Below are 27,597 nucleotides of genomic sequence, written 5' to 3'. Positions count from 1 at the left end.
GCACAGCTGACATAAAGCAGGACTATTTTATAGGCTAAACATTGAAAAAATTATTGTTATAATTTTTTTATTGGAAAAAAGTCACTAGTACTAAGTAAAGACTTGAGCTTGCAGAAATATTCCGCCATATTTATATTACACTGAGGGTAGAATAGAGCTTGAAATCCAGCAGTCTCTCTCTCTCTCTCTCTCTCTCTCTCTCGATGAGTGAAAAAAAAGATTCATTATTGATTGTTTTTTTTCCGTGTAACTTCATAGGTTATCCAGGGAGAGATCTAACCTAAGCAGGTGAACTGCAGTCCCGTCAGCTTCTGTGTCTTTAAAAAAAAAAAAAAGAAAAGAAAAAAAGAAACAGACAAATATTAGAAGAAGAAAAATAAATAAAGAAACACGTAACATCCAGGCCTGATTTCTTGCTTTTGAAATGGAAATCTAATTCATAACTAATAAATCTTCAAACGTTGGTAGATATAAACGATAAAAGTGCATGCATTCTTTTTTTAATTACTGTATTCGTTTTGTTTTTCAATTTCTTGCAATCCGACAATATGGAATGAATGCACAGCACGCGGACGGGGAGGTTAGACGTCCGCGCATGCGCACTAGCACTTTGGGCCATATTGGAATGAGGTCGTGAACGACTAAAAACGAAGGCGGAAAAAAAAGAGACACGGGGCATCTATTAAAGAAAAAACTCTCCTCGGAGGTAAGAAACAAATTGAGGGTTTAATATCAGGGCGGTTTGGGGAGTTAATTTAGTGTCGGATCGGGAGGGATTAGATTTACGCATTCGCTCGTGCTGGTTTGCTTTTTTTTTCTTTTCCCATCGGGTGAAAATAAAAAATAATAACCTCAAAAAAAAAAAATGACCAAAAAATTAAACATGACTTTGCTCGAATGACGTTTTGGATCGAAGTTGATTTGGTTCCTTTGCGTTAATTTTTTGTTTGTTTGTTTGTTTGTTTTTGGCTTAATGTTGCGCTCACAAATGGAGCACCAAAAAAATATTTATTATAAGACACTCAGGTTGTAACGTGCATTAAAAAAAAACACGCTTTCGTGCTGTGTGTGCGCGCGCGCGCGCGTGCGTGCGCGAAAGTTGCTTTTATGCGTGGAAACGTTGTAGAGCTCAAATACGTGCGTGTAGAAACGGGAATAAAAAAAACACACAAGGAAACAGTTGCAGTATATTTGTTGTAAATAGTGTGTGTGTGTGTGTGTGTGTGTGTGTGTGTTGCATAAGAGCACGATGTCCGCAGTTCCTATATTACCCTCTGTTTTCACTCATATGCAAGTTCACTGCTACTATTGATATATAATTATTATTATTATTATTCATTATATATAATAATTCGTATTGCATTAGAAGATTGGTGAGGAAGCCGCATTATTAAAGTTGTTTTTAGGGAAACTCCACCCTGAAACACATGAAACACACAACCTTCTTCCTGTTCACATCTTCACTGCTTCTCCATTGATTAGACTTTGAGCTTTTCATGGTCTGGTTGAGAAGTTTGGAGATGGTGAGCTGTGATGATGCCAGACTGTGACTTTTGCTGTAACTAGATATGTTAGGAGGAAGGAATGGACATGACAGGACAGGACATGAGCAGAGACACTGGGGTTCAGCAGAAGATCTCCAGAAGTTCTTCTGCTGGAAAAGTAGATTCCAGCAGGGTTTCCATTGGGAAAATGACAGACTGGTTTTCCACCACATTTGGGACTCGTTGGATATTTTATTACTGATTCACGTGTTGTTTTACTGCTCCTTCTTGTCATCCAGTCGAATTCATAAGTTGACCTGTTATGCCTGGAAAAATACGTATGTAAAAAACATATTTTGTTTGCTTTTCCAGCGTCTTTTGCGTGTTTGACCTCTTTAAACTGCGTCTGATCGATACGCCATCCATCTATTGCACGCTTTGGACAATAAGGTCGAGTTATACAGTAACAGTGGTGGGTGTTGGGGGGGGGTGTTAACAGGGTAATCTTTTAAACAGGATGATCAGCATAGACAATGATCAGTTTTGCTTCCTTATCATATTTCTCGTCCCTTCTCTGCCCTCCAGAAGCTACTTAAGATATTCACATTTTCCAGAAGACTACATGATAACAGTTTACACCTTTTAAAAGTTTACACCCCCCATCACACAGAGGTCTCCTGAACGACTCTTACAAACCCGAGGAAGCAACTATCTGCTATATGATATACCGTATTTAAAGCGAAACAAAAAAAACAATTAATAAAAAAATTCTGATTTTTTAAAAAATTGTTTTAGTGTGAAGAGCGTTATTGTATCATCGTCTAACACGCACGTTTAATTTTGTACGTTTTGGAAATACGACTCGCTAGAAACTTGTTAAATTGCTGTCCGAATGTAAACGTTAAATAAGATTTGTTGTGTAAAAAAAATCCAGACATTCCCTGAAAAACGAATGAAGTCCGTATAAGGCTGTTTACAACAACAATTTGTCAAAGATTATAACTGTTAATTGATTAATGAACAGCAGATCATGCTCTTTCATCTTCAAGTTAATATATGGAGTTATAATAGTGTCAAAGTGTCAAAGACCAAAAAAAAACACAATAACTAACCAAAAATCTTGTCATGTTGCCAAGAAACTGGAAGTTTCCTGTGGTGGAAAACATCTCGACCGTTCCAAAGCACTGACACTGAACACTTCTTCAGTAAATGTCTTAAAATCCGATATTCACTGAACGATTTAACAATAACACAATGAAATTACATCTTATTTACCTGTTTATTATTACATTATTATTCTCCTGTATAAGTCCTGGGGAATAAACTGCTTTAGAAATACATTACAGCCAGAGATTTCTCCGGAGCTGCTGTTCTAGAAAATTAATCAATGCCTTCTGACCAATCAAAATGGAGAGTTCATTAGCATACATAACTGAATACGGTCAGGTTTGATTTTTCAGTTCTGGAAACAGATATTTTCGCTCTGTGACTTACAACAATTTATGAATGAGTGCTCCGGAATAATCCAGAATTCAGCGTGGGTATATGATGCAGTTACGACAGGGAATCAATTTGGTTGGTAGTAAAGTACAAGCTAAAGTGTTGAGTGCAAAGTTATTTGCAAATAAGCTTTGAATCTGATCTTGGGAACAGGACATAGTAAAGTTGTGTATCAGATGTGTTTTTATTCATAAGTACATTTTAGTCCTTTGTTTAAAGACAGAAGCACAGAACAGGTTTATTTATGTAATAGACAATAACGATGTTCGGTGCCAACTCGGGATTTTGTGTTGTCCATGTTCTCCATGGTGTAATAGTTGCACCGGGTTGTGTGTGAAATCCCCAGAGCTTGCACCTGCACCCTATGCGAGTTACACCTTGGTCTTAAGGTGCTAGCTAAGCACTCCGTCGCCACGCTCGTGTCATCGGGCGTCAGCGTTTCTCGACGCGTCTCAGCCGGAGCACAGATTTCTCCAACAATCCAACATGTGCATAGAAAGCGGGATGACACTGTATTTACTCGCCTCACTGTGTCATTCCTATACATAGATCATGGCCTAACCCTGGTGTATTTATATAGCACCTTGCACAAAACTGTCACAACTTAAAAAAAACAGAAACGCGACTTCGTTCCCAGGGAGTAAAGCGATAATCCAGGCAAACAGGCTGAACTCATTTAGTCAGAATTTTATTACATTTAGTTCTTCAGCTTTATTGAAATGGTAAATCTTTTTTATTGTTTTAGTTTCTTTTTTTTTTTTTTACCTCAGTGCTGTTAAAGGGATTCTTGATTCTGATTGGTCAGAAGGTGTACAGTTGTATAGTTTATTTACAAATCTGATAGTAACCCTGGCGGGAATTTAATAAACAGATTTAAATGTGTAGAAAAACCTTTTGTTGTGGTAAAATTTTCAGTCAGGAGTCATTTCTTTTCATTTTTTTTATAAACAAGTCTTCAGTTTAAGCACTTTGTAAAAGCTTTTTCGCCAGGGCGTATTAGTTAGCTTTTTTTTAATGAATAAAAATTAAAGAGAAATTGAAAAGGCTTAAAAAAGGAGAATATACAATTTGACTGATTAGGCCATGCGCACAAGGGACAGCAGTAAACCTTCCCGATACAAGCAGGGGTCAGTCACAGGGTGTCACAGTATTAGTTATTTCTGTGCACTATTTACTCAAGTGGCTTTTACGGAGACTTTTACAGTGACGCAAATAGAGTTAAAAGTAGCCACACGCAGGACAAGTAAACGCCATTAAATCAGGCATCCGAACTTAAACCAACGCCTCTTCTTTCACCACCAAGGAGCGCCTGTAAACTCTGCGCTTCTAGTCGAATGCCCAGTTAATCCAGTAACTCCCAGTTGAGTTCTCATGGAGCCCTGGTCGACCATATAGTCCACGCCTTTGCTCGCTCAGAGCGCCGAGTGAGTACATGCCAGGAAAGCCAAAATGGGAAGGACGATATTGCATGTGCGAGTGCTCGAATTTGGATCGTTTGGAGATTTGTTTCATTGCATAGAGCGGGCAATAATGCTCTATATTTGAAGACATGTTTGCGATATGTGGTACGTAATACACTGTGTAGGTCTGCATAAAAACAGAGGTCTAAAGTGTTATTGCTGGACTGCGTCACTTGTAGTTTAGTCGACTGATGTCGCCAGAAGCGTTTGTAATCTGTCGGTTTTTGCAGCACTCGTCCAACTCTCGGCTCCTCAGCGGCGCTGCACTTGGACTAAGTTGCACTGGATGAAGGTGCCCGCCAAATGAATAAATTACATTTACGTTTACAGTGTTTGGCAAGCGTTCCCGTCCGGCGCGACGTACAGAAAGTGCTTTGTTGTCTCCTTGGAAAGCATCCTCCCCTCGTACTAGCGCAGACACGCTCTGCCAGAACCAGGAATGCGATACAGGCGTGATTAGCGTTCATTTAAGTGCTTATTGAAGAGATGGTGCTTCAGTCTGCGTTTAAAATAGGAAGAAAAAAAAGGTCAGAAGTTCAAATCCCACATTCAGGCGGCTCATGCTGATGCTGAAATCTTATGTATTGCTTGATGTTTTTTAAATTGCTTTGTTGAGTATGTAATTGCAATTTTACTTTCACTTAAAATCCAATTACTTGTAATATTAAAACCTTTTATTATCAAAATCAGGCTATTAGTGAAACCAAACTATTTATTTATAATATTCTTGTGCATGTAAGTAATCATGGTTTTAAATGACATTAATCATCAGGTCACCAAACTGAACTTTTGCTACGTTTCCACACGGACGGTTTTAATTGACGGATGTGTGCACCGTGGCGGATTTTGGTGCTTAATTTGTCAGTAAAACAAATGTTTAGTGATTCTGTTATTTTTCGGTAAAATTTACTATATATTTTTTTATATCTGAGTAAAGAAAGGACATCATGAGTAATTGTGTTCCATTGAAGGTTTTATTTTTGCATCTTTTATATTTACTTGTTTATATTTTTCATAAAAACTGTCGTATTTTATTTAATTTCTGGTCAAAGGAACGAAATAAAAATAAACGTAAGAATATAAAAAGTGATTTGTTGATTTTGATGAACAAGATATAAACAAATATAAAAAAGCGCTGAGTATTTTTTTTTATTTTAAAAGAAAATGTGCTGCCGATTTTTGGTGGACAGAGGCAGCGATTTGTTTGGTTTTAATTCAAGGTTGAAGACTAATCATAAACAGATTATCTGTGGAATGCCTTTCGACCTAGAGAGCATTCAGTCTGTCACTTTGTCGTGGCTTTGGTTTTTAAAAATTAATAACCAAACCATAGATAAAGCTTTAAAAAAACAGTTCAATGTTTCTGGTCAGGGTTCGATACCAATGTCCTACATGACGTAAGCTGTTATTCTGACATGTGACCAGCGGCTTCAAAGCCCCGGCGTATTCTCTCTTCAACCAGTTCACTCTTTGCACTTTCTATTCCTGGCTGTGTGAGTAGTGATAACAGTGGGGTTAGAGGTCGCAGGAAGGGTGTTTGAGTGGTCGGGGTGGTGCTTAGTGTGATAAACTTGCGCCGTTACACTCTATGACATTAGCATGGGTTTTTTTTCAGCGTATTACTAGCTGCACGTGTATAACGCTTGATTCATCCGGGGTTTTTTTTCTTCTCCGTTTGCGACACAGAGGGTGTTTATTTATAAGCAGCCTGGAGAGAGAAATCAGTAGCCTTGAAAAATCAGATTTTGTGTTTAGGGTGGTTATTAGTAGTTGCCTTGAGGACAAATCGGTTCAATGACCAGAAATGGGGAGAAAAAATCGACTCCCTATTGCCTTTCGCAGAAGTTTACCTTCATTTGGTGTGTTTGCTTCCATTGAAAAAGAACTCTTCTGATAATCCACGTTTTCGTTGAGGTAAGAGTGAACATTTTTTTGCACTTTTTTACCTGCACTGTAACTAAATAATGACACTTGTAGTAGTTGAAAATGTTGGCTATCTTATTGCTTTTGTTGAGTTTGCAAAGAAATATTTCAGAACCTTAAGAGGATAATGACATTGCTTGTTGAAATCATCCTATTTCCTTTACCCTTTGTTAACACAAGTTGCTGATTAGCTTACCGTATGTTATTGCATGCGCTGCTACTTTACTCGTTATTTGAGGAACAAACATAAAACTGGGTAGGACAGCAGGGATTTTTTCTTGCCCAGTGATCTAGCTAATGAAAGTATGGTCTCTCCACCCCTGTGAGTTATTGTTTATATGCATGCCTTTGAACAGTTCTTTGGACATATCTAAGTAGCCTTCAGCTGAATTGTTGTTAGGATGGACGGATAGATGGATCGTTTTATCCCGGAGCCTTCAAGTTTTGAAACACGTACAAATACTTTTCCGTGCTTTATAATGATATATATTGCAAGACCTTTCATACCCAGACGTAGGATTTTCTGCATTCTGTCATACGCCCACTGTTAGTCCAGAGGAATGTCCCAACTATTTTGCTGCAGAAATATCAAACCCAGCGTATTCTTCCTCTGTCTCAACCCCTTCCTTCCTTCATTGCAGCCCTTTATTATTCTATAATCGTCTGCCTCCGAGTGGAAAGAGCATCGTGCAGGGCTTTGAGGCTGGCCTTTTTTTTTTGCGCCTGCATTGGAGAGCTCTGGGATACAATCTCCCATGCCTCTGTCTCTTCACTCCGAGCACAATGTGGTGGAGGAGGTGGCGGCGGTGGTGGTGATGGGGGTGGGGGCGGTAGTCACGGCGGGTGGCTCGGGTCAGCTAGCGACTGTCAGAGCGAGCCTGTCGCTCCCTCATCTCTCCTTTTTAATAGAGATGTCAAGCGTCACAAAGACAACTTGACAGCTCGGGCTGAATGGAGCCGTGGAGTTAATGGCACTTTGTTTTAAATGTTTTTCTTTCTTTATTTAAGCCTTTTTTTCCCCCCTTTTGAAGCGTTAAATGGTTTATATTTGAGAAGGTTTGCAAGCTGGGAGTCTTTTCTCATAGTTTCGAAAACTAGACTTTTCGGTTTGGTTAGTGTTTAACACTTTTAAGTTTTTTGATGCCAACATGGTGCTTAAACTTAATAAACAAACATGATCCTGTACCCACTGTGATTCTTGGTATTAGCTGACAGGACACGAACCCTGCTGCTTTAGGAATTTTACCTCAAGATTGAGCGTGGATAATGGGATGCTTTTCTGCACACCACGGTTGTAAAAAGTGGTTATATGATTTACCGTTGCCTTCCTGTCAGCTGTTCAGGCATTCTCCTCTGATCTTCCTCATCAGCGAGGCATTTCTGCCCACAAGCTGCCACCTGCAATTGTTTCAAATGATGTTGTTTGTTTGGTATTTCGTGTAAACTCCTCAGATTGTGTGTGAAAGACCCAAAAGATCAGCGGCATTGCATATAATAATATTAACAATGCTTTTTTCTCAGTACTGGAATCACTATATGGTAAAATAGTGTTTATACAGTAGATTTATTGAGATGTTTTTAGAGTATAAATCTGTGATCTGTTTTTTTTTGTAATTCAGTGTTGGTTAAAGCTTTTGTTGTTATGCATGATCTTCTGGGAAGAAAAAATATATATAAACCCAAAAGCCGACCCGACTGTCTTTCAAAACGGATCAGATCCCTGTTATAAAGAGGAATTGTCCTTCAACAGTATTAGCACATCAATAGGGTTGAGTGTCAAATGTGCGCATCGTTCACGCCTGTCAAGACCCATGTGGCAGTTGTGGGAAAATAGCTGTTCTATTGCTATAGAGTTTTGTGTGTGCGCGTGTGTGCGTGTGTGTGTGTGTGTGTGTGTGTGTGTGTCTTTTCTGGGTTGAAGTGTGTGCGATCCCTAATCATTTCAGACATCACAATGAGCTTTGTTGAGGGAAAAAAAGAATATCAAAACCAGTTTCACAAATAAAATAAATGTTCAATCCAGCAGGTTTGAGAGAGAAAATTCCCGGCAAACGTTCACCATTTAACCTTTTTATGTTCCGTAACCATTTCAGAAATTTCACTTCAGGAAGCATTGTATCGCCGCTAACTGTTTGAGGACCGTCCTCTGTTGTAAATGTCCTAATTTGTGAATTAAGTGGACAGATGTTTGCAGCTGTAAAAAAAAAAAAGCCAAAGCCGTGTTTAATTTTGCGCTCGGTGTAATTGGGAGTAATCCTAATCATACGCGTTGGTATTCATCTCCCTCGCAGTGGATTAATTCCTTTCGTTTATGGAGCATTTGACTGAGGGCAGTTGTCAAAAATAAACGAACACAGACTAGTCTGACATTTTAATTAAGCCTCCAAGTTGTTGTTTAGCTGTTGGGCATTGAGCTGTTTTAAAAGCGTCACTGTGTATTTTAAAAACCCACTCTCTACATTTTCCCTCCCACACACACACACACACACACACACACACACACACACACAGACATGTCAAATGTGGCTTTTTTGCAGCGCCTGCTTATCTCCACATTGATCACTGTCTCATGAGCTCGCTCTCTCTCTCTCTCTCTCTCTCTCTCTCTCTCTCTCTCTCTCTCTCTCTCTCTCTATCTATCTATCGTTTTCACACGTTTTTTTAAAAGCTGTTTTCATTTCTTATTTTCTTGCTTCCCTACAACAGACGCTGTGAGATCTGATTCCAAAATGAGCCAAGATGCGCTGGAGTCTGGTAAGGAATATACAAATATATATAAATATCATTTATTAAAAAGAACGTGCTATTGATGCACGTGTTTGCATGCTGCAGTTGGCAGTTAAAATGCGAGACCTTCGTGACTCAAATCAATTCAATCCATTTCATTTGGACCGTAATGAAAGAGCAGCTTTAGTGGAAATAAATCGCTTCATTAAGGAACAAAATATTTTGGGTGCATGTGAACACAGGGACGTACTTCATTTTTATTAAAGTGGCTTATTCCAGTTGCATAACAATCAATTTAATTACATTTATTCATCACGTCACAATTGTCAGCTGTTCGTGGTGACGTTTAATGTTGTGCAGAAGCTGGCGACTGTTTTCAATAAAAAAAAAAGAATTTTTATAAAACTGTATAAAGAAATTTAATAAATATGAAGAAATGTAATATATTATGTGTAATCATATGTATGTAATAGATACTACAATACCTGTGAGACTGCATAAATATTCATAAGTTAATAATACATTCAGGAAAGCTATGAAACAGTGAGAATATCTAGTTGATTGGATTTTTGTTGATTGGAATTTTTGTTTTTTTATATTTTGGTGCTTGTTTTTTTTTTTTTTTTTAAGCAAAACCCCGGTCCATATTGTGCGTCATGAATATTGTGTGTCTTTGCTACCACACGTTTACCTAGTGTGTGTGTCTGAAGTTAATAATACACTTGTTGCATGTGATCTATCGCATTTTGTGCCGTTTCAGATGCAGACTCTAGTCAGGACGCGTCGGAATTTAACTGGGACGATTACCTGGAGGAGACGGGCGCACTGTTTGTACCTCACCATGCCTTCAAACATGTAAGCATACAGCTTTAAGTTGAGGCTACTTCAGGCTCCTGTTCTGCTTCCTGACATTCACACACACACACACACACACACACGTTTCTTTTTTTCCACGGTCATCTTCAGTATTGCACATTTTCACTTTGTGTTAAATAACCGCTTGCTTTGTTACCACAGAAATCAATTTAAATCCATATTTATGACAACACAAACACATCAAAACACCTCTGTGCAAGTGTGTGTGTGTGTGTGTGTGTGTGTGTGTGTGTGTGTGTGTGTGAGGGAGACCTACTGAAACTAGCCTGGTTTTCAGAAGGGATTCGTATACATATGATAATAAAAACTCATTACAAAAAACAGCCGTGAAACATGAACACACGGAAATAATGAAAGATACTACGTTTATAAGAGAGAAATCCCTGCAACTGGTTATAGAGTCTTAACTGCAAGATTTGAACATGCATGATCTTTAAGGCGTTTGTATTTTATTCAAATGCTCCTGTCATCGCAAAGACATTTGTGTAGTCGTCTTATTATTATACATACCATAATAAATAGTTTACTGTAATTCCATTGCTCTATTTCATAGGCGTTTGGATTCAAGGCGACATGCTTCCAGCTGTATTTCCAGCTGTATTTCTCCTCTTTATTGACAGTACTGAAGTTACTGTCAGTAATCATGCGGTGCTGCTCCACTCTTCACACTCTGTATGATTCTGGACAATTGTTCTGAATATATTAGCATTATTATTTTCCTTCATTCTATTGATTTAGCCTAAACATACCTCATTGTATATCTTATATCATCCACATATCTATATATTATCTGTATATACGCTAGATATAACTTTTGTATCCCGTATTCTCTACACATATTGTGCCTCAAATACATCATGTGCCAACATCACCTCTCATACATGTTTATATGTGTTTATATTTATACAATGCACAGAACTTTTATATTTACTTGTACTTGCTCAAGAGCTCATGCACATAATCAATGCTATAGCCTTTATTTTTATTTGCTGTACCTTTATACACTATATGGAGAAAAGTATTGGGACACCTGACTTTCCCAGCCATATGAGGTTCTTTCCCAAACTGTTATCGCAAATCTGAAGGGAAACAATTGTCTTTTTAATGAAGTAGCACAAACTTTTCCCTTTACTTGAACTAGGAGACCCAAACCTGCTCCAGCATGACAAAGCCCTCATGCACAGAGCATTCTATATGACGATATGCTTTGCATGGGTTGGAGTGGAAGATCTCCTGCTATAGAGCTCTGACCTCAACCCTATTGAACACCTTTGGAATGAATGTGAACGCTGACCGCACCCCAGGCCTCCTCCTCCTTTACCAACACCCTTGTGTCTGAATGAGCACAGATCTTCACAAGCACATTTATTGGAACATCTTCCCAGATGATCGGAGGGATTTACAAGAGCAAATTGGGACTTAATGTGGACTGCAACGCTCAAAACACACACACCATATTTATGACCAGGTGTCCGCAAACTTTTGTCAATATTGTGTTTATTATATGCTGTGCATATATTTGCACATTTGTCTGCCCTAGTCAATTTGCACAATTGCTCCTATTTGCAATTCTAGTAGATGCTAGACTGGATTGATTGTGTCTATCTCTTTATTTATCTATCTATCTATCTATCTCAGATGGATCAAGGCCTGCAGACGGGTCTGACTCCGGGAATGAAGTTGGAGGTTTTGGTGCGTGGAGAACCCGCCGGAGCTTATTGGGTGGCCACCATCATCACCACCTGCGGCCAGCTGCTGCTGTTACGCTACGAAGGCTACCACGATGACCGCCGCGCCGACTTCTGGTGTGACGTCATGACCGCTGACCTGCACCCCATCGGCTGGAGCAGGCAGCACGGTCGACCCATGAGACCGCCTGAGGGTGAGAGCATGGGGTTATGTGTGGTTTTCTTCTTGCATTAATCTTAATGTTATTTCTGTGATCCTCAAGAATGCTTCATGTTGAATGCTTAATATATGTGCTTCCTCAAGACTTAAATTACTAATGAAAATGTCCCACTCATGTGCTAAGGATGAAATTGGTTAAAAAAAAAAAAAAAATAAAATCATAATAATCCTTAAATGAGTTACATAGTTTAAAAGCAACTGCACATCAATAACCTCCGATGCGATTCTAATAAGCTGATCTTATTCCTGGCAGCATCGTGCAACATTGTGCAAGTTCACGCTTGATATGCGCTCCACTGCTGAGGAAGTGGGGGGATGGGCCAACCTGTGTTGTGACTAGATTTGTGTTCTATTTTAGATGACGGCTCAGTGTTATACACCGTCCAAAACGCGCCAGTTCTCTTTACTCAAACAGCAGCAAGATGCACTGTGTTATATACTGTTACTGGTTTGTAGTCTGCAGGCGAGAGTGGATGTGCACTCGTGGTCCTGGTCAATTAAGAAAAATGAGGATTTATAGAAGCACAAAGTCAAAAGTTCAAGGAAGGCAGCCAGGTTTCAGCTGTTGTACGGGGTATGAATGCCTTTACACCCTATAGCAGTTAAATGTAATTTAACGGTTGGCGTTAAATGTGCTTTTAGGTGTGCGAGAGAAGCATCAGGACTGGGAGTCCCTGCTGGAGAAATCGCTCTCAGAATCCTGTAGCGCACCGGCTAACCTGCTGGAAGGAGTGAGTCATATAAACTACACATACTTTTGCTGACCTTATACGTGTGGTGTGTTTAGAGGAAGATCTAAAGGGAGGGTGTGTTTTAATTTTTCCATAAACCAAAGGCCCAACGCGGTTGCAACCCTGTAGACCTGCTGAGTCCGGGCCTCAGTGTGGAGATGGTGGATAAAGAGGATGCCGGCATGGTCTGGGGGGCTACAATTGAGGATAACATCGGGGGACGACTCCGTCTGCGCTACGCCGGCACAGAAGGACTTTCTGACACGCACTCCATCACCTGGATATTCTACCTGAACCCCCTGCTCCATCTTCCTGGTTGGGCCAAAGAGCATGGCTGCACCCTCAGACCTCCATCAGGTGAGCTGTGAGGGCTCTGGTTACTGAGTATACACCACACATTTTGTGGAAAATGGTTAAACATAAAGCATTTTATTGGTTGTATGTAAGTTTCTTGGGTCAATACTTGGTAGAACTACCTGTGTAGGGTCTTGATAGGGTTGAGCGCTATATGCAAAACATGTAGGGTCGGGCTAAAATATTTACATCTGGGGATCCCATAATTTGGCTCCAGAAGCAACTTCCTGAACCCTTCTTTCTCCACAGTTTGAATGGGTTCTATGTCCTTTGCTATGTGATGTGTTATTGTACTTATGTCTTTCCCTTTTTTTTTTTTGCTCGTCCTAAAGAGTACCGACAGACAGACTTTATTGAATGCCGAGTGGAAGCCGTGCTCCGCCTCCAGGGATATCTGTTGCACGCATTTGGGTGCATTCCTCATATTTGCCAGCATGTATGGTTTTCAAGTTGCTAAAGAGATTACTAGTGTTTCCACCTTTGGCTACATCACCGCAATACAAATGGCATAGTATTGTTTGTTAGCCAATGTCAGAGATTTTGAACAAAAAAACAGGTTCCATACAACAGGAACAAGCGTGCACAGGCAACTCCAGTTTGCAAGCTCATGAGATTTAACAATAGGCACAGCAAAAGTGAATAAGAACATTCAGAAAGTCGTGTTGAAGAGCACGAGGAAGGATTGGTTATAAAAAGGGTGGCCTCCTCTGTTGTATGGAACTGGTTTCAATTCCATACGACTGGTTAAAACAGCCATAAATATTTTAGCCAAACATGCAACTTTCCAAAGAAACACTGCATTATTCTATTTATATAAGTCTGAAATACATATTTTACAATTGTAATTTAACTTGGGTTTACAGAAAATTTGACTCCAAAGTTTTTTGTTCTGATGTCGCAATATAATTTCGATATCGTCTGGAAAATATTGTGATATAAATTTTAGCTCATATCGCCCTTGCCACAAATTTTCAATTGAATTGCGCTTTGGCCATTGACTGGATCTTTTTAGTAGATTCAGGTTCTACTCCAGTGAACCCCGTCCGAGTCTCTCACTCGTCTTGTCTTGAACAGGTTGTCTTAACATTTCCCCTGTATTTGGTTCTATCCATCCCAGGATCCTCCTTGACCAGTTTTCCAGACCTTACTAAAGAAAAGCATCTCCATAACCTAATTCTCCCTCTACCATGCTTTTACGGTTTGGATGGTGTCCTCAGGGATCATACGCAGTCTTGGGCTTCTGCCAAACACTTCAATTTGTCTGAAGGATTAAAAAACTTTTTGCACATCCACTTTCCACTTTCTCAAATCGTTTCCCAGCATGCCTTTAGAGAAACTCCAAATGGATTTATTTTTTAGCGCTGCCTACAATGCAAGAAATAATTTAACATGCTCTCGGCTTCAGAAGACATTTCAAGGCTGGAAAAAAAATGCTTTAGTGCAGGTTTCAGTTCTGCGAGCTTGTAGGAATGCGGTTATAAAGCAGCGTCCTATTTTTAATCAGTTTATGAATTGGTTTAATTGGGATAGGATTCAGGTTTTTACACTTATTTCTACAAATTTGATTCATGTAGCTTAAACATTCGCTTAGGAATGGAGCCATTTTGTTTATAACTGAAAGCATTTCTGCGAACGCCTATTATTTAACAATCCGCACCTTGAGAAGCACGTTTCTTACCTATATAAAAGCAAAGGCTGGTTTTATAGCTACATTCCAGTTGGAAAACATAACAAAACGTCTTTGCCTACAAGCCTGCTGAAAGGCATTACGGTCCCGTCTGTTCGGTTATAAATGTTTACAATTGATTTCAATCTAATGCATCGCGTTCTTTATATTTCATGGTAATTTAATGGCTATTGAGCAAGCACATGATGATTATAGCACTGTTTATGCGAGTCCAGATTGGCGCGTTCTAGGTTAGGGTTTAGCAGATCGATTGTGGAATCGAGTAGATCAGAGTCCAGGAGGTTGTGGGAGATAATCATTGCTGAATATTGGTATAAGTCATAATTATTTTGACATAATCATTTTGTTCGTGTGAGCAGTATTGCTTCCGTTGCGCACTAAGGAGGAATGGGAGGAAGTGAGCCAAGCCATCGGTAATGAGCCAAAGGATTCAAGTATTAGTGAGGAGTTTTATAAGGTGAGCAAACGATTGTCTTGTGTGCACAAGGTCATTTAATTGAAAGTGCAAATTTATGGATATTTCAATAAAGAAATGATTACAGGTTGATGTGTGTGTGTGTGTGTGTGTGTGTGTGTTCAGGATCGGCCAGCCATCACTCCGCACTGCTTCGCTGAGGGGATGAAGCTCGAGGCAGTAGATCCTGCTGCACCTTTCACTATCAGCCCTGCATCTGTTGTCAAGGTAACACACTCACCTGCTTAGATGAAACACACTTTTGTCCTACCGCTAGACCCAAATTATAACACACCTTCAAATTTCTGCCTCAGGTAACGGGAAGGTGTACAAAATGTACCCTCGTCAAGGTATCCCGAATTAATGATCATACATATTATAAAAACACATGGGACCTGCCTGGTTTTTTAGCATTGCCCAGGCTAAATTTTCATGCTAGCACTTGATTAGCTTATGTTTTTTGATGCAATAACACAATTCATTACTCAAATTTAAATGTATTAATTCACCACCTACCTTTATATTGTATATCTTTATAATCGAACTGCATCATATTTAGATCAGGATTATGAGTAAAACAATTAGACAAAATGAGTAAAAGGTTCATCACAGTCTGCTAATTTATTAAAAGTAAATGAAAGGTAATTTATCGATTAATTATCGTTATATTATTTATACATAAAATATATATCTTTTTTTTTTTTTGCATATCACATCATTGCATTGTATTCATTTTTCTTCATTTTTATCCTGAACATTTCATTTTCTCTTCTCTTTCAGATGCTTATTTTTATTCCAGTTGCAATCTTTCTTTCTCTACTGTATAATTGTAAAGCATTCAGACACGACTTTTACCTTCAGCCTGGCAGCAAACTCCTCTTTTATTTTGAAAGGTGGCTCTCTGGCTGTCTATTTATTTTCACAAAGGCGGCTGTACGCCGCTTCGCCAGCCTTCCTAAACTCCCTTGGGCTGTTAAACGGCAGTCTAAAGCATATAACTCCTACGTCTTTACAAACACTGATTTATAAAAGGTAGCTTCTGCTTTGTTTGTGTCATCAGGCCCATAATTAAATGATTATTCCGCTTTAGCTTTTTTGTTTTCCTCCAAACAATTTAAGTCTCGGTTTAAATAAGCATCCTCATGTCCTTATATATTCTAAAACATTTACAAGGAATTGGTCTCTGCTTAGTGCTGGATATTCACTTCCTTATTTTCTCAGTATTTGTGGAAGTTGCTTTTTATATTGCTGAAAGTAGATTAGTTTTCATGAGCATGTGTTCTTGTATCACAAAGATTTAAAAATACAAAATGACCCCAAACCACTGCTTGTACTGGAACTCATATGAGTAAAATTGTATTTATTTATAAGCGTCAGTCCGCAGAGTGAATCCGATCCCAGATCCGCTCTATAATCAGACTCATATAATTATATATGAATTATATAATCATATAATCAAATGTATATTTATCCTGTGTATGTGTGTATTTTGCATTGCAGGTGTTCAGCGATCAGTTCTTCCTGGTGCAGATGGATGATATGAGAGAGGAAGCCGAGCGAAAAGGAGGAAGCAGATCGTTCGTGTGTCACAGGGACAGCCCTGGAATTTTTCCAGCTCAATGGAGTTTTAAGAATGGAGTGAAGCTCAGTCCACCACTAGGTACAACAGTAAAATATTCACCTTCGACATTATTAGATTTTTTTTATGTTGTAAAAATTGAAAGCTAGAGGTGGATCAAGAGCGATTCGTTCATTTTGAACGCATCTTTAATGCGACTCGGAATAACGAGTAGTCTCAAAGAGTGATTTAGGTTTTTTTTTGTTTGTTTTTTTACTGGACATGCATGAGCCAAACATGCAATAAGCATTGCAAAATTTCCGTAGGTTATGAGCAGGAAACAGAATCTTATGTACACTATGCAGTGCATTACACAGGAAACAGAATCGAGGAGTTCATCTGGTACGATCCGTTCATACTTTTCTCACTTGACTCTCATATATACTATGCATTTATATATACATATATATTATAGGAACTATAGTCAAAGATTGTGTATGTAGGGGGTTCTGCTTGTTGAAAATGTAGCATTTTATTCTATTTCTGATCAAAGGAAATAAATGACTTAAAAAAATGTGTCAAAGAACCAGGTCATTGAAATTATCCGATCTTTTTATCACTAGTAGGGGCCCTACAACTCACCCCTGGGGAACACCGACACTTTCTTTTTTTGTTTGAAAGAATGGCATTATAATATTATAATAAATAATAACAATGATAATCACCTTGAGATTTTTTTTTTTTTTATAGTAGGTAGATCATTTTGACTTGGTAATTTTATAAGTAGCATGCTGAAAAAGTGTGTGCACCCCTGGTATAGACTGATGCATGCTTGAAAAGTTTCATCAGATCGCCGTTTTTCCACACCCATAAAGCTTTTTTGTTTGTTTTGGTTTTGTTTTTTTTCCTGGTCTGCTTTCATTTGTGTGGTTTGAAACCAGGCTGAAAATTGCATACATATCGACTGTAATGTGTTTTCTACCAGCACATTATGGGTTAAACTTTTTTTTTTTTTTTTTTTGTAAGGTGAGGAAAAATGGCAGGGTAAGTCCTGAATAATGGAAGATTAAGAGCTAAGCTGAAAACAAACATGCAAATCGCTTTGTGGCATCCTACAAATTTGAACCCTCCGAATCATATTAGTCATCTCTAACACAACAGAGATGGATTGAAAGGTACATTTAAGGTGATGCTGGTGATGTTGAGGATGACTAATATGCAGATCATTTGTGTTTCAAATATTTGAATAGTTCTTTGGGCTGAGGCGCTTTTGTATTATCTCGAGAAGAATGAGCAAATGACAGTGAAGCAGATAATAGTGTGGTACTCTCATCATCACTGCTTGTTAAATGTCTTTTGTCTATTGTGTGTGTTTGTGTAGGCTACCAAGGGCAGGACTTTGACTGGGCTGATTATCTGAAACAGTGCGAGGCCGAACCAGCCCCACAACAATGCTTCCCCTCCGTGAGTCTTGTATTTTCTAAAAAACACAATTTCACACAGTAATTCCACTGTGAGTTTAGTGTAATAGAACACCAGAGATACAAAACACGTTTAATTTGATGATGACGATATTCTGTATCTGTGTGTGAAGAGAAATAGTTTTTGCTTGTCTGCTTTCCTCGTATCAGGATCCCTCTGATCAGTGCTATAAAGAGTCCATGATGCTGGAGGCTGTTAATCCTGTTTGCCCTCAAAACATTCATGTGGCCACAGTCACCAAGGTCAAAGGTCAACATATCTGGATTAGACTAGAAGGTGATATACTCATTTATGCAATGTTTTGTTTTAAAAGCTTGGGGTTTCTGGAGTGTTTGTTTTCATTAAATATTTGAAGTACACAATTGTAAATATACAGAATTCATTGGGCTGCAGAAATAAAATAGAATTTGATTGGAATAACATAAATACACTTTGTAGACAATAATTTTTTTGTTATGTCAAAACCAACGCATATGAAGATATTATATAGTAGAGGTTGACTGATATGGGTTTTTCTCTGACCAATTCCGATATGTAGAAAACAGGGCAGCCGATTGTTGACGTATTATACAGATTTTTTGACGATTTTCTTTTTCTTTCTTCATCTCATAACAGTTAAGTACCGTAATTTCCGGACTTTCAAGCGCACCCAGATATAAGTCGCACCACTGAATTTTACAAAGATTTTTATTTTGAACATAAATAAGCCGCACCTGTCTATAAGCCGATGTCTACACTGAAACTAATGAACTTTACACAGGCTTTATGAAAGACAGTGTCTGTTACACGGCTTGTATCTAAACAGTAGCCTACCAAGAAAGTCATTGTTCACTGTCTTCCTCCTTCCTTTCACAACTACTGTATTTCTCTCGAGAGTTTATCTTTTGGCATCGTCGTGCGTTTAAAAATCACCATCAGTGAATCTTTTCTCCTGATGCCGTGCAGCTCAGAACACAGGTGAAGTGTGTTTTCATGCCCGGTTGTTTTCAGCGTGACGAATGATTCACATTTCCTGTAGACAGTCCGAGTGAGCGGCAGGTCAAACGTCAGAGGAACATCATCCATATTTATGATGTGGTGCGGCCCGATTCAGTGGGAGCTCATCTGATTTAATATAAAGAGTTTCATTGGTTCACCTGAACCCGTTCGGCAATTTCATTGGTCTAATGTTATGGGGCTCAGTTTTTTGGCTTGAAGTTTGTGAAACCGGGAAAAACCCAGGAAAAATCCATATATTAGCTGCTTTGTTGTTACCATTTTTTTGTTAATTACCAGGTAGATATAGATATATATATTTTTTAGCGTTTAATTCTCATCTTTTGATCTGCAGGAGTGAAGCAACCTGTTCTAGAGATCATAACTCATATGGACTCCATGGATATTTTTCCTGTGAGCTGGTGTGAAACTAACGGCTACCCTCTTCAGTACCCCTGCAAGCCCAAAGGTTATTTTATGTCTCTGTGTGTGTGTGTGTGTGTGTGTGTGTGTGTGTGTGTGTGTGTGTGTGAGTGAGAGACAGAGAAAGAGAGAAAATATCTTTAATATTTGGATTGAAATACATTTTAGTAATCCCTCGTTTATAAATAAAAAACTGTGCCACCCCAAAAATACTATTTTATGCACATATTACTGTACTGTATTAACATTTATTTTCATTTTATAAATAATTATTATATTTTTATTAATACTTTTCATTATTTTTAACATAAAACGCCATAAAATCAATTCCCTGTAAGTTTTTTGGTCTGTCGTGCTGTTCCGCGAGAGACCGGGAAAATCAGCCAAACAAATTAGTTATGTGGCAACAAACGCAATTCCGCGTTAAAGCGGTGGCGTGAGAGTGGATCCGCACTAAAGCGAAGGATTACTGTAATATTTTTTAGCACATGCCTCACTGCTGCTGCTTTAGTATCAACACATCCTCAGATTATATTCTCAGTATTTCCTGTGTGTATGATCGCATTATCGTGTCACCGGCCGTGTGAAGATCTTCACACTGCGTTTCTCTTCAATCATTTATAAAAATGTGTAAAGTTTTCAGTTTTGTCAAAGTTCGTCCGTGCAGGTTCACTGATTTCTGCGCATGTTTTGATTTTCATTGCAGTGGAAAAGCAGAAGAAAATCGCAGTCGTCCAGCCGGAGCGGCAGTAAGCGACACGGTTCTCACGTGACAAATTGCTGCGTATGATTGCACTATTTGCAGACTAATCCTCCTTTTGTCTTACACCTACAGCAGAATGCCAGCTAAAGCCTCCTCCCCTGATTCCCTCAAACAGCCTCTGAACAGCCAGACAGAGATGAGTAAGTGTTTGCTACTTCAGTGTCCAAAAACACCTACACACATTCTGTCTCTCTCAAACACACACACACACACACACACACATCCTTTTATTCAGACAATAAAGAGTACATGCTTCTCGTTGTTTTTGTTTGAACACAACTCTGAGGCTGCAGTAGGAGTCAAGCTGCTTCAACGTTCTTAAATAAATAAATCAAATTAATGCAATACGCGTTTTTATTATATTGATTAAATTGAGTATTTGATCACATTGGCACAAGTAATTGATTAAAAAAATTGAATACATGGAAAATTTGGATTAAGTATTTAGCATTTTTTTAGACCCCTGTTGGATAATACAGTTGTGTATGTAAGTGTTTGTGTGTTTTACATTTAATATTTCATTAATACATACAGCCTGTAATATATAAGGAGATTGATGTACAGAAAATAAATATAATGGCTGTGGCAGTGAAAAAAGAGTATTGGCTGTTGAGTAACTAAGTAGAGAAATGGCCACTAAATCGAAAGGATATTTGCTGTGTATTTTGCAGGTCAGGTCAATGGGAAGTACAGCTGCCCAAAGATCTACTTTAACCACAGGTGTTTCTCCGGTCCGTACCTCAATAAGGGCCGCATCGCGGAGCTGCCACAGTGTGTAGGTCCGGGCAACTGCGTCCTGGTGCTTAAGGAGGTTAGTGGTTTCTGTCATCAATGTTTTGGTCACTGTTTATTGTTTTATTACAATCTTTCGTCCTCTTTTTATTGTGTTCTCCGATCGCTTTCAGTACGCATTAGCGAGTCTTAATGTGGAACCTACAGAACAGAAACACAAAATGTTGGTCAAAATTGAAATAGTTTTGGCTCTGCTCAGTGTTCATGAGCAGGAAATACAATGATTCATACTTTAAAACAATACCTTTAAGGATACGAAGAGGAATTGACAAGAGGAATTGCGTAATCTCTCTCTCTCTCTCTCTCTCTCTCTCTCTCTCTTCTTTTTTCTTTCGATATCTGTCTTATTCTCTCACTTTTTCTCCTTCTCTCTCACTGTCACTTTCACCTTCACTCTTAAATTCTGTAAAGCTGCTTTGAGACAGTGTCAGTTGTAAAAAGCGCTCTAGAAATAAACGTGACTTGTGTTTTTGTCATAAATGCCTCAATCAGCATGTAAGATTTACTTCGATCTTTGTACTATAGGATTCTTCTGTCACCTTCTATTCGATTTCATTTCGCTCTCGTCAATTTTTTTTTACGTATTTTGTGACATTATAATATAGAACACATTTTATTCTGTTCTGATGTTATTTTCTATTCAGTTTTATTGCTATTCTATTCCATTGTTATTAATATATAATAAATAAATTAATAAATCATTTCCTCAAAAAAAAAAAAAACTTTCACAACTTATGAATAAGTTCATCACATAATATATATAATATAAAGTATTTTTCTAGTAATGTCGGTGTCTTATTTATTTTAAAACTCTTTAACTTCAGTCAAGAAATTTATCTTTAACTTGGTGCTATGTGTGTGTCAATTCAGGTTCTGTCCCTGCTGATAAACTCCGCCTACAAACCCAGTCGTGTGCTCCGTGAGCTCCAGCTGGACCAAGAGGGACGCTGGCAGGGTCATGGAGAGATCCTCAAAGCCAAGTGAGGATGCCGACACATACCTCTGTTGTAGAAAGAATAGGATTTGTTCATTTGCACCTTTTCCTGCATCTCCTGGAATGGACTTCCTAACCAGTGTGCATGTGAATATAATGTAGATACAAAGGGAAGAGCTACAGGGCGACAGTGGAGATCGTTCGCACCGCAGACCGCGTGGCAGAGTTCTGCAGAAGAACCTGCGTGAAGCTGGAGTGCTGTCCTAATTTGTTCGGGCCACGCATGGTGCTGGATCGCTGCTCAGAGAACTGCTCGGTGCTCACCAAAACCAAATACAGTAAGTAACGTTCTTCTACCGTATAACGATCGTATATCGCGGTTCTGTCGTTGACCTTCTCGTTAGCTTTTTTTTCTTCCAAATACTTAGAACTTCTGCTTTTAATTTGGATACAATTTCTTATTCTACAGCATATTACTACGGGAAGAAGAAGAGTCGGCGTGTAGGCCGTCCACCCGGAGGCCACACCAACATGGATGCGGGTGTGAAGAGACGAGGCAGGAGGAAGAAGAGAAGGAAGCAGTTGTTTGTCCATAAGAAGAGGCGTTCCTCCGCCTCCGTGGACAACACGCCTGCAGGGTCTCCTCAGGTAATATTACACCAATAAATACATCATGCTAGAAAACACAAAGCAATAAAAGAATCTCAGTACTCATTCTTACTGTTATATATTATGAGTTCTATAAAATAGATTCTTGCTTCTAAATCATTGAATCCTTTCTAGAACAGTGGAACACTGAAGGTAGAAACCGATCATTAACTCGTGCTAATTCATGACCACTGCATTAAACTTCACCCCTTTAGCAAAGTCATGTCACTTGTCTTTATAAACCTTATAATTCTCATTAACTCGAGCGGAGATTGTGTTTCCAGAGCGGAGCATTTACATTTTTTACTCATATTACTTAATGGAATTTTCGTGCTTGTTTTTATTTTGAAGGATATTGCACAATCTGGCAGAAAGAATTTCCCAATATGTTGTTGCTGTTGTCAGTTTACTCGTTTAATAAGACAAAGACACATTTGCATAATAAAGAGGTGGTAGGTTTGTGGTAAAGGCGTTGGATTTGAGTCCGAACGTCACAAGTTCAAAACTCAGCCACACCGAACTGCCATTCCTGGGCCCCTGAGCAAGGCCCTTAACCATGTAGCTGCTCATAAGGCTAAGGATGTCTACCAAATGCATTAAATGTAAATTCATATGTTCCTATATGAAAAATGAAGTAGAAATATTAGCATATTGACTGGCCACTGTGCTTCTCCAGGGAAGCGCCGACGAGGAAGACCTGGACGAAGACGACTCGCTGAGCGACGACAGCGGCTCCGAGCAGGACGAGTTGATGGAAGATTCCGAATACTCTGAAAAGAAATCGCAGCCCCCGACCCCCTCACCGTCTCCTCCTGAAACCCCTCGGCCCACGCGCCGACGCCGCAAAGCTCGCTCTCCCTCGTACTCGGACGACGAGAACAGACCTCCGTCGCCTAAAGTAACGACGCCATACAATTTATACCCGGGTTGTTTTGTCAGATTTTGTTACTTGCTCTAAATAGTACCCTATCTTGAGCTCGTTTCCGATTACGCAGATCACAATACGATTCAATGCATCTTTTATTGCAGTAATATAAAAGGGTTTATCGATATGTATCACTCAGAGTCCCTTTCCTGAGGCACCTCAGAAGCTGTGCTTGGACAGCAGTCCTCTGGAGTGGAGCGTTACAGATGTGGTGCGTTTCATCAGGACAACCGACTGCGCTCCACTCGCACGCATCTTCATGGATCAGGTGATTATTCTCTTCACCTGGTTTCTATATCCTTTGTCTTATTGTATCTCGTTTCGGCGTATTGTACTGTATATACTATATGTGCATCCGGAAGACTGCAGAAATGATTGCACGCAGATTCTAGCAATTTACAGATGAAATAACGAAAGTGCAGAAATTGTGTACATTGTTGTCCAAACTACAATTTAAATGACATGAAATTTTAATTACATTTAAATTAAGTGAAACTTTTTTGGATCAAACTTGAAACTAAACATAGCATGCTCAATCAAATCCTGTCAGTGCTGTACCGAATTGCATTGGTTATAAATCGTATCGTATTTAAAACTGAATTTTTAACTGAATCTGTTTAAGATGTGTATCGAATTGTATCACCTGATAGAAGGATTTTCACATCTGTATGAAACCAAGGTTAGAAGTGAAAAGTCACTTCACTTAATCTATCCAAGGCATTGCTAAAGCAAGGAACACAATTCAACAATTCTTCTTTCACTGCAGCCACAACTGCACCTCCGCAATATATTATTATATTATATTAACCCAATAATATTAACCTCTTTATATGACAAAAATACAGTCCAGCCTGAGTTTTCCGTGCTTTTAAGTAGTACTTTTTGACTCCTCCAACCATGAATTTTTTTAAATTAAGACAAATTATTTTTTATTAAAATTATTATTTTTTTTTTGTGCATGTGCAAATTCTACAGGAAGAAATTTGTAAATGGTAAAAGAAAAAACGTCCCTCATGACATTTAAAAATGTCCTTGAAAGTTTTTCTGGGACCAAATCAAATTCTTCTTTTCTATCAGCCGTTGTGGAATCAAACAGCTATTAAGTCTACACATATATCATGTCAAGTAGGCTTTTATTGTTATACACAGGGCAGTACACGGTAAAAAGGAACAACGTTCCCCCAGGACCAGGGTGCTACTTCAAAAAACATAAAATAACAAAAAGTAACACGCAACTACGCGCAATTAAAACCGAACTACAGGAAGTGCACATGTGCAACATTTAGTGCAAAGGAAAAAGGACAAGATAATGGAAAGAGGCAAGTGAACACAGGGTCTCTCCATACAGTAAACAAAGCGACAAGGTAGCACTGACCAGTACAGTACAAAACGATTGTTGAAAAGAAAAAGTGTCGTCTGAATAAAAATAAATACTGTACATGTGGACAATGGACGTTTAAGCAGCAATCGTGCAAAACAGCAATTTTTATGTAAACAATTATATCTTTAACGAGTCTGTTCGTTTGAATATATTTGAGTTTGCGCAGTTTGCTACAGAGGCTGTTTGCGATCTGGCTAGTGCGCTCTCTGACCATCCAATCAAAGGACATGCAAAATTCAGACGCAGTCACACGCCTGCTAAATGGCCCTGGTGTCGGCAACTCAAAATCTGATTGGTTAAAGTGACAGTTTCATTGTCGTTTATTTAAAGCTACATGCACCTCGCTGTTGACTATGAAGCTCACAAGGCAGATTTCTTTGACCCTGGCAACACATGATGTCTGAAATATGATTGGATAGAAACTCAAACAGAAACATGCCCCACTGGAAACAGCATAACTATGAAATGAAGAGAATGCAATCATTAAATGCATATTATTAGAAAATTATATTTAAAAAAATAATTATTGAGCCTTATGAAATCTTTTACGTAATCACTCTCTCATCATTTATTTTTTGTTTTGGAATCATTTTCAGGAGATTGATGGCCAGGCCCTGCTGCTGCTAAACTTGCCCACTGTGCAGGAGTGTATGGACCTAAAACTCGGTCCCGCCATTAAGCTGTGCCACCACATCGAGAGGGTCAAACTGGCGTTTTACCAGCAGTTTGCCAGCTGAGGGTAGCACGATGACAGCGGCCGGGGGGTTTATTTTATTTGATAATATTTTATTTCTCTTTGTGTGTGTGTGAGAGAAAATGTGAGTCTGTGTTCTTTTGTTTACTTTGAGTTTTATTTCTGATAGAAATAAGCTACTGAAGGGGGAATTTGGTGTGTGGAGAATTGAGAATCAGTGGTGTTTGTCACAAAGCTCTGCTCAGACTGAACGTGCGTTCTAGGTGATCTCACAAGATTTCTCAGTCAGTCATTAGCTAGTTTTTTCCTTAAGGCTCAAGCAGCTTATTTTCTGAAACCTTTAATAATCTTAGAGCGGAAGACAATGCAAGAATCTTAAGCACAAAGACCAATTGCCCGTGTACAGTAAGTGGTATGCAAACGTGTACATAGTAGTCTGTCTGTATATACGTGTAAATATCAGATATTCCCTTTAGTGGGATTAAATGTCCCAGTTTCAGGGTTTTTTGTTTGTTTTGTTTAGTTTTTTTGGAGGATTACAATGTAAAGTAAACAGGCCTGGTAATTGGTTTTGCGGTGGGATTCTGTAAAGACGGTTTTTTTTCCCCTCCTCGAGTTTGACACTCGAGTCGTTTTCGGCCGCATTCAGAAATGACATTTCGTGTAATATAACACCTTTAATGTGATTGATGTCGTGGTTAGCGTTCAAGCACACAAAAGGATTCAGGTTATTGTATAAACATTTCGGGATGATCTGTCCGATATAATAAAGTATGCAAGTCCAGAATCAAGTTTCGGCTTCACGCATCGCATTCGTATTTCGAGGAGTTCGACGAGTCAAATTTCTCAAGTTAGATTTCCCCATTTATCTCGTTCCATCTCCAAAGCGCTCTGGTGAATTTTCCAAGCATTTTATTACGTGTGTGTCTACTTACATTGTTTGATTTTGTTCCCTTTTTTTTTTTTTTTTGGTCAAAAGCATTTGATTGAATGTTAATTTTGTTCATCTAAATTGTATATGTTTGTGAAATGTTATTTAAAAGAAAATTAAACTAAACTGGAGCTCATTTTTTGTCTCTTTCAAAAGAGGTGCTGTAAATAAATTCCATGATCAAACAAATTACCTTGTGTACTTCATTGATGCGGGAATACTCCATGATGAAATGGAAAAACAAATTTTTTTTCCAATTGATGTTAATTGTGTTATGCATTAATCATCCAGCCCTCTACAGATCTAGAATAATTAAGCACAACAGTAAGCGCCAACTATTGCATTATACATCACTGTTATGTCTCAGTGTATATTTCTACACACATTGGAAGTTATTTAGGTGTCATTGATTGGCTGTTGTGGTTTCAGCAATGAAATAGAACTGGTTTTACTTCTGATAATAAACCTAACTTCCTCCACAGCAGTGCTAAATTTTAGAATCAGATTAACCAGAATCAGCTCTTAATGTATACTATATAGAACGAACCACCTGTTTCCATTAATGTTCTCACACACAGACATGTATAATGGACGCTTTAACATAGGCTTATATGTTACAAAAGGCTTATAATCCTTATGTTGAAATTTGTAATACATATTTATTAAATATTCATTTATGTAATGAGTCTGCAGTTTTAGGAGTCTCTAATGTCAGTCTAAACAAGCATCAGTGTTTCATCAATTTTTGTTTGGTATTAATAACTTGAGGAGAGGAAAAACAATCGAATGAATGCAAGAACTAAAGCAAGAAACCCAGTGAACACAATTCAAGAAGTCTCCTTTCACTGGAGCCACAACTGCGTGGCCCGCATACATCATCTTTATCCGAACCATCAACTCTCCTCGTAAAATAACCTCTGGTTTTCCCAGCATTTTGTTTTGTGCATTACGATTTTAATGGGGATTTGAAATGAAGGCTAATTCTGC

General features: G+C 38.6%; 1 protein-coding gene across 2 annotated transcripts; it reads left to right on the top strand.

Annotated features, from left to right (window-relative positions):
- The first annotated feature begins 558 nt into the window (after nucleotides 1-558).
- Nucleotides 559-26,799, top strand: sfmbt1 (Scm like with four mbt domains 1). 2 transcript variants are annotated; one of them, XM_046874627.1, is made up of 21 exons: nucleotides 559-706; nucleotides 9,074-9,121; nucleotides 9,855-9,949; nucleotides 11,609-11,852; nucleotides 12,521-12,609; nucleotides 12,714-12,966; nucleotides 15,010-15,107; nucleotides 15,231-15,332; nucleotides 16,605-16,764; nucleotides 18,044-18,126; nucleotides 18,294-18,420; nucleotides 19,475-19,588; nucleotides 20,249-20,291; nucleotides 20,378-20,445; nucleotides 20,977-21,116; nucleotides 21,968-22,077; nucleotides 22,194-22,369; nucleotides 22,501-22,679; nucleotides 23,356-23,577; nucleotides 23,744-23,872; nucleotides 25,582-26,799. In XM_046874627.1, the coding sequence occupies exons 2-21, from the start codon at nucleotides 9,097-9,099 to the stop codon at nucleotides 25,720-25,722; spliced, it is 2,598 nt and encodes an 865-aa protein (XP_046730583.1). In that variant the 5' UTR covers nucleotides 559-706; nucleotides 9,074-9,096; the 3' UTR covers nucleotides 25,723-26,799. The 2 variants fall into 2 exon arrangements, with proteins under 2 accessions (XP_046730583.1, XP_046730584.1); XM_046874628.1 differs by lacking the exon at nucleotides 559-706 and adding an exon at nucleotides 5,947-6,358.
- Nucleotides 26,800-27,597: the final 798 nt, after the last annotated feature.

This window comes from Silurus meridionalis, chromosome 19 (assembly GCF_014805685.1).
Source record: "Silurus meridionalis isolate SWU-2019-XX chromosome 19, ASM1480568v1, whole genome shotgun sequence".
Lineage (NCBI taxonomy): Eukaryota > Metazoa > Chordata > Actinopteri > Siluriformes > Siluridae > Silurus > Silurus meridionalis.
Note: the sequence above shows the minus strand (reverse complement) of the source record. Positions and strands in the feature narration are given on the sequence as shown.

What these genes read in the sequence shown, in the direction of transcription:
- sfmbt1 (XM_046874627.1), top strand. Translation starts at nt 9,097, where the DNA reads ATGAGCCAAGATGCGCTGGAGTCTG. An exon ending in CCAAGATGCGCTGGAGTCTG is followed by an intron (nt 9,122 to 9,854) that starts GTAAGGAATATA and finishes GTGCCGTTTCAG; the next exon opens with ATGCAGACTCTAGTCAGGAC. An exon ending in TTAGTGAGGAGTTTTATAAG is followed by an intron (nt 15,108 to 15,230) that starts GTGAGCAAACGA and finishes GTGTGTGTTCAG; the next exon opens with GATCGGCCAGCCATCACTCC.